Genomic DNA, 14651 nt, shown 5'->3' with positions numbered 1-14651 from the left:
GTGCTTTTGCTTCCTTCCTAGTACTTGATCTCATTCCTTTTTCTTTCCTTATGCTCAGCTCTGATAGTTTTTGTGGGTCAGTAGGCGTGGTTAGGAGAAAGAGCAACACGGGCAACATAGGAGGAACATCCGAGCCTTAGGGGCTTTCAGTGTGGCAACTGTCAACTCCTGCTGCGGTTTTGTTTTAATGTACAAAATATGGTCTTTTTAGATGGATGCATGCAGTTTGTCAAAACTTAAATACTGAAGAGGAAGTGGAAAATGTAGCAGACATTGGTTTTGATTGTAGCATGTGCAGACCCTATATGCCTACATCAAATGGTAAGAAAATACTGTGAACAGTGTGTCTGTGCTCCTATAACTCACTTGTGCCGTGTTGTCCATACCCAGTGAGTGGGCTTGCCTCTCTTTTTCTTCTTGTGAAACAGTTATTTGGACAAGTATTTTGTGAAAAATAAGTTATTTTAGTTATAAATTAACTCTTTTTATCCCAACTTAATATGTTCAAACAGTTGGCTTACATAAAGAAAATAAATTACGCACGTATTATAGACACACAATGTAATTTTCCCGTCATGACACATCATCTTGTAGTTACTACAATGTGTAGAAATCCAGTGTGCTGGTTCTTATCTTGGCCATTTCTCCCTCCATGGTGTGTGTTTCTTCCACTACTTACCGGTGTTTTTAAAGACAGCCTTTAACTCCATTTAGTGTTTAAGTATTTACTTCCATAAAATGGGTACAGAAATAGAAATTTTAATTATATGTAAAACCTTAAATATTCCTTTTCTGAAAAAATTACACAATTTTTTTTCTTTTCCATTTCAGTGCCTTCCTCAGACTGCTGTGAATCTTCCCTTGTAGCGCAGATTGTCACAAAAGTGAAAGAGCTAGGTAAAACCTGAAGCACTTTACTTGACTGTCCTTTACAGAGAGCATGTAAATACGGAATTCTTTATACACCTGACCTGCCACATGTTCCACGAAACCCACCTTTGTCATATGAGTGTTCAACCTGAGTTCCCTAATGTGTTGTAAATCATTTCTGTGATTGACACGTGTAATGTTCGTCTTACCGTGTGACACTCTTCCTATCAATCTCAGCAAAATAGCAGTGAAGTAACCACTCAAAGTAATTGTTGACTCCATACTTGCTTTGGTTTCATTGATATATTACTGTGGTTAGTAATCACTTAGCAGAAAATAAGGCCGGGTTAGCAAACAGTGACTTTCCTTTTTTTTTTTTTTTTTTTTTTTTAAGAGTTAATTCAGTTTCTTACTATTTTTTTCTGTAATGGATCAGCTAGAGTGGTGACTAATAGGATACTTTTATTAAATTATTCTTTTGTCTAACTCTATTTGATATCATTGGATAAAAAAACATTTGGATAGTACAGAAATTGTCCTAGTGGATAGCAATTTTGTACATTTAAAAATTTGCAGGATTTCTACTTATTTATCACCTCTCCCTGTCACTGATTATATTGATACTTGGCTCTCCAAATGGGCTTCAGTAGTATTTTTTTTTTTTATAGATTTTATTTATTTATTTGAGAGAGAGAGAGAGAAACAGCATGAGAGGGGAGAAGGTCAGAGGGAGAAGCAGACTCCCCGCTGAGCCGGGAGCCCGATGTGGGACTCGATCCCAGAACTCCAGGATCATGACCTGAGCCGAAGGCAGTCGCTCAACCAACTGAGCCCCCCAGGCGCCCGGCTTCAGTAGTATTCTAAAGAATACTACTACTAAAAGACTCACCTTTTAGTCTGAGAAGATACTTCTGGGAAGAGGCTCATAGTCGAGTAGCTGAAGCATTGCTTTTAGCTTCAGTGCTCTCTTTCTAAATCCTTAATTTGATAGATGAGGAAAAAATGCCAGGTAGACCTTTGTAACCTTTCTGCTTATAATCCAAGGAAGTTCAACCAGTTTTCTTAGTTTCAGTTGAGTACTGTTAATTATTTGTGCATTTCACAAGTAATTGCTTTATAGTCACATTCCCTTCACATGGTATTTTGGAACACCGATCATCTTATCAATTCAAATTAAGGTGAGAGTTTTAATGTGTATCCTTGGGATATTGTAATTTTAGATCCGCCCAAGACGTACACCCAGGATGGTGTGTGTTTGACTGAATCAGGGATGACTCAGTTACAGAGCCTCACAGTTACAGTTCCACGAAGAAAACGGTCAAAACCAAAGTTGAAGTTGAAGATTATAAATCAGAATAGCGTGGCTGTCCTTCAGACCCCTCCAGACATCCAATCAGAGCATTCAAGGGATGGAGAAATGGATGATAGTCGAGGTAATACTGATTTATTTTCCATTCAATATGTTCACAAGAATTAAATCATATAAAATAGCTTTTAGAATACATATGTTTTATCTCAGAGTAAATTCTACTGACTTAGGTAACCCTTGATGTGAGCCTTGGCCTTTCTAAGTGAGTTGTCTTCTTGGACTTTTTAGATTCTCTTCCTTCACATATTCTCTAGAACAGACTTATTTACATTATAGAAATCTCCAGGAACACCGTATCTTTGAGGATCATGGATAGGAAAGTTCAGAGGGCTGGACTCGAGTTTGCTAGGTGGCAGCATGAACCTCAGATGCTGTGAGCTCAGATGTCATGGCTCAGTTGAAGTAGAACTTGATCCATGCAATCCTGCATGGAAAAACCATTATTAATGTTTAAGTGCAAATTTATATTCATAGGTATTCATCATAAACTTAACTTTATAACTATTTTTTTGATCACAGTAGATATTAAGGATTTTCTAGCTGAATCCTTGAGATGACAAAATAATTTTAGTACTATTAAATTCAACGAGTTATAATTTTGCTTATCTCTGAAGAAGATTAGCACAGTGACTTGTGTTTCTTTTAGGTTGGTCTCTTTTCAGTTGACTCAGAAACAAAGTAATAAATACTTTTCTTCCATCACATTATTCAACAGTATCAAATCCTACTCTGTGCTGGATGTTGGAAGTAACGTCAGTGAACAAAGCAGATGAAATTCTCTGCTCATGGAACTTGTTTTTAATGTTAGAAAAGATTACTTAAAAAAACATGTAATAAATGAGTTGATTATAATGTGTTTGGCAAGTGCTGTAGAAAAACTAGCATTGGAGTGAGAGGAATTGGCAGTGCTTATGGTGGTGTGAGGCATCAAGTGAACTGGAAGCAGTATGTGAGCACAGACGTGAAATAGGTGAGTGAGTGAGCCATTGGATTAACTGAGGGAAGAGCATCCCAGACAGCAAGAAGTGCACAGGCTGTGGGCAGGGGTGTGCCTAGCTAGCATGTTTGAGGAATGTCATGAAGACCAGTGTGTTCAGCAGTGAACAGAGGTGACAGCAAGAGATGCCGAGATCAGAGGTATAAGGAGAGAGAAGGCATGACTCAGTAGGTAACACAGAACCATAAGGCCACGTTTAAGGAATTTACATTTCCTGTGGATGGACTAGGAGGTAATTGGAGGTTTCTGAGTGAATAGTGGCTTAGTCTTACCCATTTTTAAAAGGCACACTCGGCTGTAATGTGCCTAGACTACTGGGCCTAGGAGTTGTGGCACGTGGATCAGTTAGGGGGCTATTGGAGGAGGCAGGTGAGAGGTCGTTCTGGCTGAGAGTGGATGTCTTTTACCAGTTAGTCCTCACATTTCCTTCACAGCGGTGTGTTTTTGGGTCTTTGTGGTTGGGAGAAAAACTTTCTGATGCTTATGTATAACTGATGTTCAAATACTGTTAAACAGGGAGTTTGATTTTGAAGTTTTGGTGATTTGTGGCTTGTGAAGAAATAGTCTATATCTGGGAGGAATTGATCAGATTACCATCAACCAGAGCACAGTGAAGAATTCTAGTTTCTATGGACAGTAGATGTCTGAAAAATGATTCCATATTTACCCAGATCTGGGAAATGCTGCATTTCACAAAATTTGGAACATTTCTTGACAGTACACATTAATTCCCAAAGTATGAGATTATAGAACCTTTTAAAAACTTGGCGAAACAACAACAAAAAGGCCTGAGAAGGATTTCCCTTTGACTACTGTTTTGTACCACAATACCATGGGAAACGATGGATGTTTCTTCAACTGGAGAGTCTCCAGATTGAGGCAGTCTGAAGGTACATCCCCATAAAAATAACAAGTAACGTCACACGTGATATTATATGTAAATACATAGTGGATTCCACAGAAGTCTATAAAGGCCAAATGAACTTGGGATGCTCCTGAAATATTCTAACAATGCCCCTTTGTTGTTGCTTTTGCTGACTGTTGACTCTTCTGATAAGTGTTTCTTCAGGAAAATAAGTTAAAAACAATCATCTTAGCATATCAGAAACAAATTCTTTGTGCAACAGAAGCAGGCTTTTTTCTAACTCACTACCATCTGGGATCTGGAAACCTTGTTAATACAAAAAAAACCAAAAACAAACCCCAAATCTAAAGCAAACAAACACTGTGTCTCAGGAGTGGGAACACGGTGCCTCCCCCCCTCTAGGTGGCTGCCTCAGCATGGACCCTCCCAGTGTGAGGGGGACACGAGGTGTGGGCCTAGGTTTGCCTTCAGGCTCTAGCAGGCAACGGGGGGGTGGGGGGGTGGGTAGGTGGAGTGGAGCCAGGAATGGTATTTAGTGGGAGGCGAGAGGAAGCAGCCAGGTAGGTAGGTTATTACTGCCTGTGACGTTAACACTAATTCTCTCAAATTCTTAAATTCGATTTGTGGACGACTAATACATTCACATGGTGTAAAACTAAAAAAGAATAAGGGTAAGTAGTGAAGAGTGTCACTCTCTCCCCTGTCCTCAATTTTGGGTAGAGAGGTTTTGGTAACTAGGTGATAATCACAGCTATAGTTGGACCTCAGGAGAGGGTTCTAAACTAGAGAGAGAGACAGCTTTAGGGTCCTGAACCTGAATATGTAATTGAAGGTAAGGGAATGACTTGTTAACTGCAAACTGATTTATAATTGTCTTTTTGAGCATTCTCTGTGTGTGTTTCCCCTTCCCTGATGCTGATCTTTCATTTCCTGAAAACAATGCATTAAGCAGCATGAGTTCTACAACCATGTGGGGCCTTTTCCATCTTTTTCTATACTTTACCCACCTACTGGGATGCACAGTTAGAATGGTTCAGTGGCCACTTTGCCTTGCATTTCCTATTACACAGGAATTCTATATTTTTTTTAAAGATTTTTATTTATTTATTTTTTAAGATTTTATTTATTCATGAGAGACAGAGAGAGAGAGAGAGAGAGAGGAGCAGAGGGAGAAGCAGGCTCCCCGCTGAGCAGGGAGCCCGATGTGGGACTCGATCCCAGGACCCTGGGATCATGACCTGAGCCGAAGGCAGACGCTTAACCATCTGAGCCACCCAGGTGCCCAGGAATTCTATATTTTATAGGTTTTTCTGTTTTTATCTGTACATTTACTTTTTTTTTCCAGAAGGAGAACTTCTGGATTGTGATGGGAAATCAGAATCTAGTCCTGAACGGGAAGCTGTGGATGATGAAACTAAGGGAGTAGAAGGAACAGAAGGTGTAAAAAAGAGAAAAAGGAAACCATACAGACCAGGTATAGTCCTGAGCTAGACGTTTTAATGTATTCAAAACTTAGTTAATTTAAGAAAAATATAATATTGAGGGCTTCAATTATAACTAAATACTCAAGATGAAATGTAGCTCCTTAACAACTCTCTAAACTAAAACTTCAATGTAGAAATTGAAGGACTGAGCTATTTCAGTATGCTTTTAAGGTGGAATTTCCTTATGTTGAGTATGTGAATACTTCACAATAAATCATTATTTTAATGCTTTATCTCAAATGCTGTCCATTGTATTAAATGCTTTACTACATTGGCTATTATTTGTACTTTGACTTTTAAAGCCACTTACTTATTTTTTCCCTTGATGTGTACTTCTGTAATTCTTTTAATTTTCAGCATTCGTTCTTAATATTCTCTGTTTTTGAAACTTATTTCCGTGTTTGTGCAGGAGCCAGTAAATGTACAATTAGGTAAACAGGGTTCTTGTGCCTCCTAAAATGTATAGTTCAGTTAATATATGACTGATAAAATTCTTTATTTCCTCCCTGCCTCAGAGGCAGAGGAAGAAGCTGTCTTGTTTGTCAAATTTTATTTGCCTTACTAGAAAAAATTACTGAACTGGTCACAATGCAGAATGTGTAGGCTTTCTTTAGGCAGTTTATTAATATCTATTTACCAGTCAATGAGACATTAGATGGAATCAGTTCAGTCTTTATCCTTCTGACTGCTTATATTTTATTGATAAGAGTGTCCTAATATCTTTTGATGTGCGTGGAAAAACTTTCTCACTGTTGTTTGTATTCTGCAGGACCTTAAAGGTAACCTTCCATAAGACGGGCCATATCTGTAACAAGGACCTAGATTAGCTTCATCCAAGTCACTGTATGAAAATCATTTCATATCTTCCTAGTTAGGAGGCTTATAACTACACAAACTTTTTTAGACCGCAAACTCCTTCTAGGAGCTTATATTTATTGTGTTTTTTTTCTCTCTGTTTCTGCCTCCTTTGGAAGTCATCCTTGTGACTGAGGGACCCATTAGGTCAGAAAGTGTATTAGATGGCTGTATCCTGTGACGATAACTTAGTGTTTGACTCAGTATATGTATGAGGAGGTGAGGTGCTAGATGCCATCCCTGTTATAACAGCGAGGGAACTGAAGCACTAAAAAGTTAAATAACTTTCCTAGAGTCAGGTAGTAACTAGAAGTAACTACAACCAGATCCTGTGCTTTTAACTACAGAGCTGTTTGTGTCTCATGTCCAGGAGCCTTAATTAGACATGTTACCCCTGAAGTCACAATGATTTTGTTTGGATCATTTACTTTCATTTATATCTTGTATATCTGTTCTCCCACAGCTAATGTACAAGTAATTTGAATGATAATATATTAGTTACCTAATATTTGTTAAACAAGTACAATTACTGTACTCTTTACTTTGACGCTGTTGAGAAGAGGAAATGCATGCATTCTTTTTGTACTATAATAATGTATTTTTATACCTGTTTGGTTAGTGATAAGGTAACAGTCAGTAGCTTTGACCTCTTTTAATTTGCTTATTTCCAAACTCTGTTGATTTAAATTAGCCCATGTTGAATTTGGGAAGTGCCTCCAAGCAATTTCACCCTACTTACTGTGAAAATAGAGGGAGAAATCAATTATTTACAAAGTTACCCAATTTCTTTTTTGGATAGGTATTGGTGGATTTATGGTACGGCAAAGAAGTCGAACTGGGCAAGGAAAAACAAAAAGATCTGTCATCAGAAAAGATTCCTCAGGCTCTATTTCTGAGCAGTTACCTAACAGAGATGATGGTATGGTACTGATTTTGTTTGATTTAATCCCCTTTTCTTGCTATCCCTATTGAAAAGAACCATCCTAGATAATGCTGCAGTCACAACCTTATTGCTTCTTACTGATCAAAGGATGTGAGTGCCTGTAGAGTTCATACCTATAATACGGAAATTAGGTTTGATAAGGAAAAGGTTTAAGTCCAGTAAAGTGTATTCCTCTGAGATTTTTTTTTAAACAACTTTCTGTTTTTCTTAAGTTAAATACGGGCAGTGTAGGGGCTGGATCACTTGGTTATGCTAGGTGCTTTCCAGTCATCTCACAGAAGGCGCTTCTCTGCCTGTCTTAGCTCCTTGATATAAAGTTGGACACTTCAGACTATTTTGTTGAAAGTGACAGGCTACTCCAACAATTTTTAACTAAATTGTGTAATGTTTTAGAAATATGTCTTCCAATTAATATTCTGTCATCCTCACTTAGATCTTCAAAGAAAGCTAAATCATTGCTTAAGTCATAGCTTGAGAATTGGTTCTAATGGACACATTGTGTGGGTATGGTCACAATCTGTATGCTTTACGTATTTTAAACGCTTTCTGTAGGATGTGAAGGAAAGAGATGTTTTCAGCATGTGCTCTGATTAGCGTTCTTCCATTATTATGCGGTGGGGTTTTGACCTGTGAATTAATGAAAATTACAAATTGTGTTTTTGAAAGGAAGGACCAGATGGTTTTAAAGGAGTTTCTAATATGACTTATTACGGCTGTAAGAAGCCTGAAGAAATGTGACACGTTCAGTGAGACTGGTTTTGTGTTTTCCATCTTTCTCTCTTCTGTCCTCTAATTTTAGTTCTGTTAGGTCAGTATTTTATCCTTCATCTGCAGCATCCGGAGTCATCTATTGAGTGTTTATTATATTATGCATGGTTTCCTTTTCTGAGTTGCCTTTTTAGTATTTTAACACTTCTCTAGTTTCTCCTTACAGCTCACTCCCCCTAGGTCTCAGTGCTCTTGTTACTTCTGTATGTGTCTAAGTGATGCAGAGTATAAAGTATTAACACCTTTGCACATGTGATTCTCCTGTGTGTCTCTCCTGGCCCCTTCTCCTAGTGCCTCATTTCATTGTATTTACTGTCTGAGATACATACATACACATAACATATTAAAATTTTTTTTTTTAACCATGAGCTCATATTCTGTAGAACATTCTCTGAACTTTTTTGAGGACTGAATTGAAGGTGGCTTCATTCAGAGAATATCTGCATCTGTTACCGCCAGGAACATGAGGTGCTACTACCCCAGAACTTCTTTAGCTTAAAGGATTTAGCTTAAATTCTTGCCTTGAAGTTTTTTGGTCCACCTGTGTTATAAATTGAGGTTTCTTATACATTAGGGCTATATTGAGTTTATGAACTCTCAGGGAAGATTTTCACTTTTTGCCTTTCTACCCAGCACGAAATTCCATGACAAGATGACAAACAGTTTTCTTTGCTGTTGGTGGTGGAGAGGGGGAGGGGGAGGTGAGTGATGTATGGGGGAGGTGGGGGTTGGGAGGGTGTATTTCTTGTTAAACCAGCTCTGAGCATGGAATCCTTCAGGATCTCACCTTTATTGGAGGCACCTCTGGTTAATCTCTCTGCCTTGGGGGGAGAGGCTTTAAACTTTTGTCTTCTAGTCCCCATTCCTTATAAAGCTCTGAATATTGGAGCTTAAGGTCACTGGATTTTAGCAAAATTTCAGAGAACTTTACTTAGTTCTTTGCTTATTTCTTTCTGTGGTTCCTGTTTTACTTAATTTTTGGTCTTTGAGGATTCTTTATTTTCTGGTAGATTACATTTAAAAAGATTGTTTAAAGAATGTTTATCCACCATTTGTAGTTTTCCGGAGTCAGTCCACTTACATATTCTGGCAACAAAAGTGCCTGCATTGATTTTCAGAAGGGGTGTGCTATTTGCCTTGGGAATATGAGCCTGTCGTTTGATTGCTCACCTATCTGCTTTAAATAGTGTACTACTTTGCTAATTTCATAGATCAAAATTTTGTTTTCTTTCCATTTCTCTGATTGATTTTAAGATTGGGCATTCGTAGCGTGTTTATGAGTGTATTTATAGATAGTAATATATGTTTACAAAAATATATGTACTACAAAGACCTAATTTGCAATAAATCCCTGAACTTGGAATTGCTTAATTGAAGAACACACATTTTTGAGAAGACTTTTGTTGGCTATGCCCGAGAAACTCTACAAAAAGGTTGTTCCTGCTAAGTTGCCTTCAGTAGTATATATGAGTAGCCATTTCCCCCAGACTCATGAGCATTGTGTATTTTCATTATTTTAATTTTTAACACAGTGTTGATGTTAAAACAATTTGCTGCTTTGCGAGTAAGGAAATGCTTGTTAAGAGACAATAGTAAATGGATATTGCTACTAAATAGACATGCAATGTATTTTTTAATGATAATTAAAGCTTACTAATAAACTTGCTTTGACATCTTTTTGTGAAAAACTTGTCAAATCCTGCTGTACACGTTAAACTTACACACTATTGTATGTCAGTTATATCTCAATAAAACTGGAGAGGAAAAAAAGAAAAACCCCTTGTGTGTTTATATGGTTCTGAGTATATGTTGATAAGCTATAAAGTTACTTTGGGGAATTTGTCTGAAAATTTTAAATACCACATACTTATAAATGTGATTACTTTTTCAGGCTGGAGTGAGCACTTACCAGATACTCTAGTTGATGAATCTGTTTCTGTTATTGAAAACACTGAAAAAATAAAGAAGAGATACCGAAAACGGAAAAATAAGCTTGAAGAAACTTTCCCTGCCTATTTACAAGTAATGCTTTGCTTTACATTATATTGTGTAGTTGATTAACAAAAGAAATGCAATGTATTGAGTTTTTGAAAATGGTTTTGTTATTTTTGTTAATGTTTGACTTGTTTTAATTCGTGCCACTTTTACCTTTCGGAGGCCCACAAAAATTAACATTTACCTTTTTTGTGCCTTGATACCTTTCATAAAGTTCTTTTTTATCCCAGTTTTTCACTTCCAAATATTTCATAAGACATACAAGGACATTTTGAACTGGGGAAAGCTCATTCTTCTAAACCATTTGCACCTGTGTGCTCCCCAAACCCACGTCCCATGGACAGCTCCCTTTGCCAATACAGGTCAGGGTAATTATATTCACTGAATAAAGATGGCTTTTTAGCAGCCAAGTTATAGCTTTTAATAATTGTTTACCACTTTTAGAGGCCAGTGATCCAAAGCTTTAAGTAGAATTGTTTTTGTTTTCTAAAATATACATTAGAAAAACATCCCTCAACATGAAGACATTGTTTACTAGGTATAGACTGCATGAAAATAGAAATCTTTCTAGCTCATCTGTACGCATGAAATCACAGAAGAGTTCCAAACCACATGATGTTGTACTGGGGAAGACCCGATATTAGAGATAGGACTGGGCTAGTCCTCTCTCTCCAGGTGTGGAAGTGGGATTGGAGCAGACCATCATGGAGTGTCCATCTGGGCTGTTCCTCCCACAGAATAATGGCCTACAGAGTTACTGCTTTATTGCTTGAATCGCAGTTATTTTTTGTACCCTAATTTTTCCAGTTGGCTCTTACTGGTTTAAAAATACATTTCTGGGGTGCCTGGGTGGCTCAGTCATTAAGCGTCTGCTTTCGGCTCAGGTCATGATCCCGGGGTCCTAGGATCAAGCCCGGCATTGGGCTCCCTGCTTAGCGGGAAGCCTGCTTCTCCCTCCTCCACTCCCCTTGCTTGTGTTCCCTCCCTCGCTGTCTTTCTCTCTCTCTGTCTGTCACATAACTAAAAAAAAAATAAAATCTTAAAAAAAAAAAACAAAAAATAAATTTCCATTTAGCTAACATTCATCTTCTTCAGTTTTCTCTTTTGGTAATTAGAAGTATAAAAATCAAATGCTCATTTGAGTAACAAATCATCTGTGTTTAATAAAACTTCAAAGTGTAGTGTGTAGTATCTAGTAATGTACATGAGTGTAAATTTTTATTAGACAGCTAATACCTTAAGGGCAGTGTCCATTTTAGAGTTGAGGCTTTAAGGTTGGAGTCCTGGGTTTGAATACCACTCTGCTGCCAGTTAGCGATGTGATCTCATTCTGCTCACCATCTCTGTGCCCCCAAAATGTTGAGAGATTGAGTAGGAACTATGTGTGTAAATCACTTAACTTGTGCCATACATGCTATCTTTCTTTAATAAATGTTTTATTTCCCCTGGATTCCCTTCAAATACCCATTCATCTTAACTGTGTACCCCATTTTTAACATATAATAGTCATTTTATTGGTCAGGAGGTAGCCCCCCTTTTTTAGATTATCTTTCATTGCATCCTTTTTGGTTCCTCTCATCCCTTCCCCCTCCTTTCTAATAATCCTTTCTTGAGAATATCTAACATGCTTCTCCACCTCCGTTTCCTCCTATTGAACCTTCTGTAAAGTGCAGTATGTATTTAGGAAGCCTTTTTTAGCTGTTTGTGAACATACGAAAACTGACCATTTTATGCTTTGGAAAAGAGCCTTTAAAAGCAGTGGATCTGATTTCCTAATTACCCCTGTAATCTTAATCTGTTGAGCTGGATTGTTTCCTCTGGTGTATATCAGTAATACCTAAATGTAAAGGAAACCTTTGTAATGCTACTGTTTTTTGGGCATCTTGTGGTAGCAGTTGTATTTTACCCCACTGATTGACGGAATACGTAGTGATGAAAGCCCACAGGAATTCAGTAGCCGTTTTCCAGTTTTTCTTTATTAATCTTAACAGTGTCAGGATAAACTATAAATCATTGTATAATCTACCCAATAGAAATATTTATGTGGTCTCCTAAGACCTAGTGCTGCTATGTGACCTTAGGAACCCCGGTAGTACATTTAAAATCCCCAGTTTGTTCTGGGAGTCACATTATCAAATCTGAAGCCATGTGTAGCCATTCCTTTATATAAAGTTAATAAAAAGCTCTCAAATTAATAAGAATGTTACAGTTTTTTATAAATAGCACTAAAGTCTTCATGAGTCAAAGAAAAAGTGTCTTGCTAATCATGGTCTCAGACTTATACCAAAGGCATGAAATAAATGATCTCTAAAGTTCTAAGATGCTCTGCTATTCAGTGTCTTTCCTAATGATAAAAGCATCGCTCTTAAGAAGCAGACCATATTTTACCCGGTGCTCTAACTTCACTGATTTTCAGATTTCTTTTTTGTAGTGAAACAGCTTGTTCATTTAAAAAATGTGAAAATTTCAAATCAAATATATCATCACCTCTGCCAGACTTCACATACCTCCTTCCCCATCCCTTTGCAGAAGTTAGCATTGTTCACAGTTTGGTATTTATCCTTTCAGAATTTGTTTTACAATTTATTTTTGCATAGTGAGAGTAGTCTTGGTTTTTATTTGATGTTTTGTTGACAACTCAACTTGCTTTCTTTTAAAACTATTTTAAGATTTTATTTATTTATTAGAGAGAGAGAATGAGAGATAGAGAGCACGAGAGGGAAGAGGGTCAGAGGGAGAAGCAGACTCCCCACTGAGCAGGGAGCCCGATGTGGGACTTGATCCCGGGACTCCAGGATCATGACCTGAGCCGAAGGCAGTCGCTTAACCAACTGAGCCACCCAGGCGCCCTAAAACTGTATTTTAAAGCTTTTCTTTGACAGCATAGCTCTAGATCCTTTTGGCTCAACTTGCTTTCTTTTAATACTGTATTTTAAAACTTTTTATTTGACAGCATAGCTCTAGATCCTTTTAAAAAATTGATGTGTTTTATAGTTTGGGTGTCAGTAATTTGTTTAGTCATAATGCCTTTTGACAGACATTGAAGCTGCTTTCACTTGGTATTATAAAAATATATAAGGTGAACCTTTTCTGTATATGTATCTTTGGCAAGAGTATATTAAATGTTGAGTTTCTGCAAAATTGTCCTCTGCAAAGGATCCTTTTTCTAGACAGAACCACCATACGGAAAATAGACTAGAACTTCTGCTCTGGTTGTTGGGTTGGGGCGGGGTGGGGTGGGTCTCAAGGACTTCCTTTTGTCCTCCTTATTGATCCTTGAGAAGTTTTGGAGAGATCCTCCAGTTGTAAGCACCTCAGCTTGAAACACTGGTCTCTAGGGTAGAGGAAATAATATTGAAATGGAGAAATGTTAATATGAGTAAGTGAATAAAAAGCCAAAAGCCTTTAGTAGTAGTAAATTTTGTACACATAGTATGGTTCAAATGACTATAAAAACCCTCTTTCAGATTTATAGCATGTTAAGTCTTTAATGTGGTTATGTGAATCAATAGGAGGTTACTAAATCTACCTGAAGTATGTAAATATTAAAGCTGTAGATCAAACCCTTGTGCTATTCTCTGCAAGTAATCTATAAATATTAATAATGTTCATGAAGCCTTAGTTTTTCTTACAATATGAACTAAAGTGCCAATAGTATTATAAATTTATCAGTTTTTAAATTGTTGTCTAATCTGGAATTATTGGATTATTATATTGCAGTTCCTAGAAACACATTTGACATAATTATGTGGTTTTAGTTGCATAATTTTATTTGTCTCTAGTAAAACTACAAAAAAATCTTTTAAAATAAGGGGAAATAAGCAATTGACAGGTTATTTCTATATTGTCCATATAGTTCTGTATTCAATTTCTGTATTCTTGAATACCAAGTTTTTGTGTTATTTCTGCCTTCTTGTCAAAAATGGCAGAATTACCTGTTAGCATTTTAGAATTTTATAACTAAATCATTTTCATATGTGCTTATCTTTAGGAAGCTTTCTTTGGAAAGGATCTTCTAGATACAAGTAGACAAAACAAGCTAAGTTTAGATAATCTATCAGAAGATACAGCTCAGCTTTCATATAAAACAAACATGAACACAACTTTCTTGGATCCTTCCTTAGATCCACTACTTAGTTCATCCTCCACTCCAGCAAAACCTGGAACTCACGGTATGTGGAATAATTTACAGATACGTTCTTTATCATATGACATTTGTATTGCCTGTAATTAAACCTTTGAAATGCTTTAGTTTGGCCTCAAATGCATTTTAAACGTCAACCTTTTTGAAGTATAATATGCATTCAGTAAATGCAACTGTTTTGAGTGGACAGGTCTATAGGATTTGGCAAATAAATTTATCTGTGTAACTGCCACCAAAATTAAGGGTTGCAGAGGAGGATGTTCAGTTTATAATATGCTAAGGATAAGGTAAGGAGGTGTAATTTTGCCATGGTTGGTGAGTAATAAATGTAATAATCTTTGACTTAAGATAGATTTTTGTT

The 14651-nt window shown here is 37.0% G+C and overlaps 1 protein-coding gene across 4 annotated transcripts in view; it reads left to right on the top strand.

Moving 5' to 3' along the window:
• Positions 1–14651, top strand: part of KMT2C (lysine methyltransferase 2C) — a 270536-nt gene that overhangs the window by 196683 nt on the left and 59202 nt on the right. For all 4 annotated transcript variants that reach the window (XM_027573958.2, XM_027573955.2, XM_027573957.2 and 1 more), the window contains exons 21-27: positions 212–321; positions 832–897; positions 2091–2303; positions 5447–5575; positions 7240–7359; positions 10043–10173; positions 14138–14318. In XM_027573958.2, the coding sequence (XP_027429759.2) occupies positions 212–321; positions 832–897; positions 2091–2303; positions 5447–5575; positions 7240–7359; positions 10043–10173; positions 14138–14318 (950 nt within the window). The remainder of the gene's footprint in view (positions 1–211; positions 322–831; positions 898–2090; positions 2304–5446; positions 5576–7239; positions 7360–10042; positions 10174–14137; positions 14319–14651) is intronic.

The sequence above is a fragment of the Zalophus californianus genome, chromosome 12, assembly GCF_009762305.2.
Source record: "Zalophus californianus isolate mZalCal1 chromosome 12, mZalCal1.pri.v2, whole genome shotgun sequence".
NCBI classification, from domain to species: domain Eukaryota; kingdom Metazoa; phylum Chordata; class Mammalia; order Carnivora; family Otariidae; genus Zalophus; species Zalophus californianus.
The sequence above is the reverse complement of the archived record's forward strand: the minus strand, read 5'-3'. Positions and strand labels throughout refer to the sequence as shown.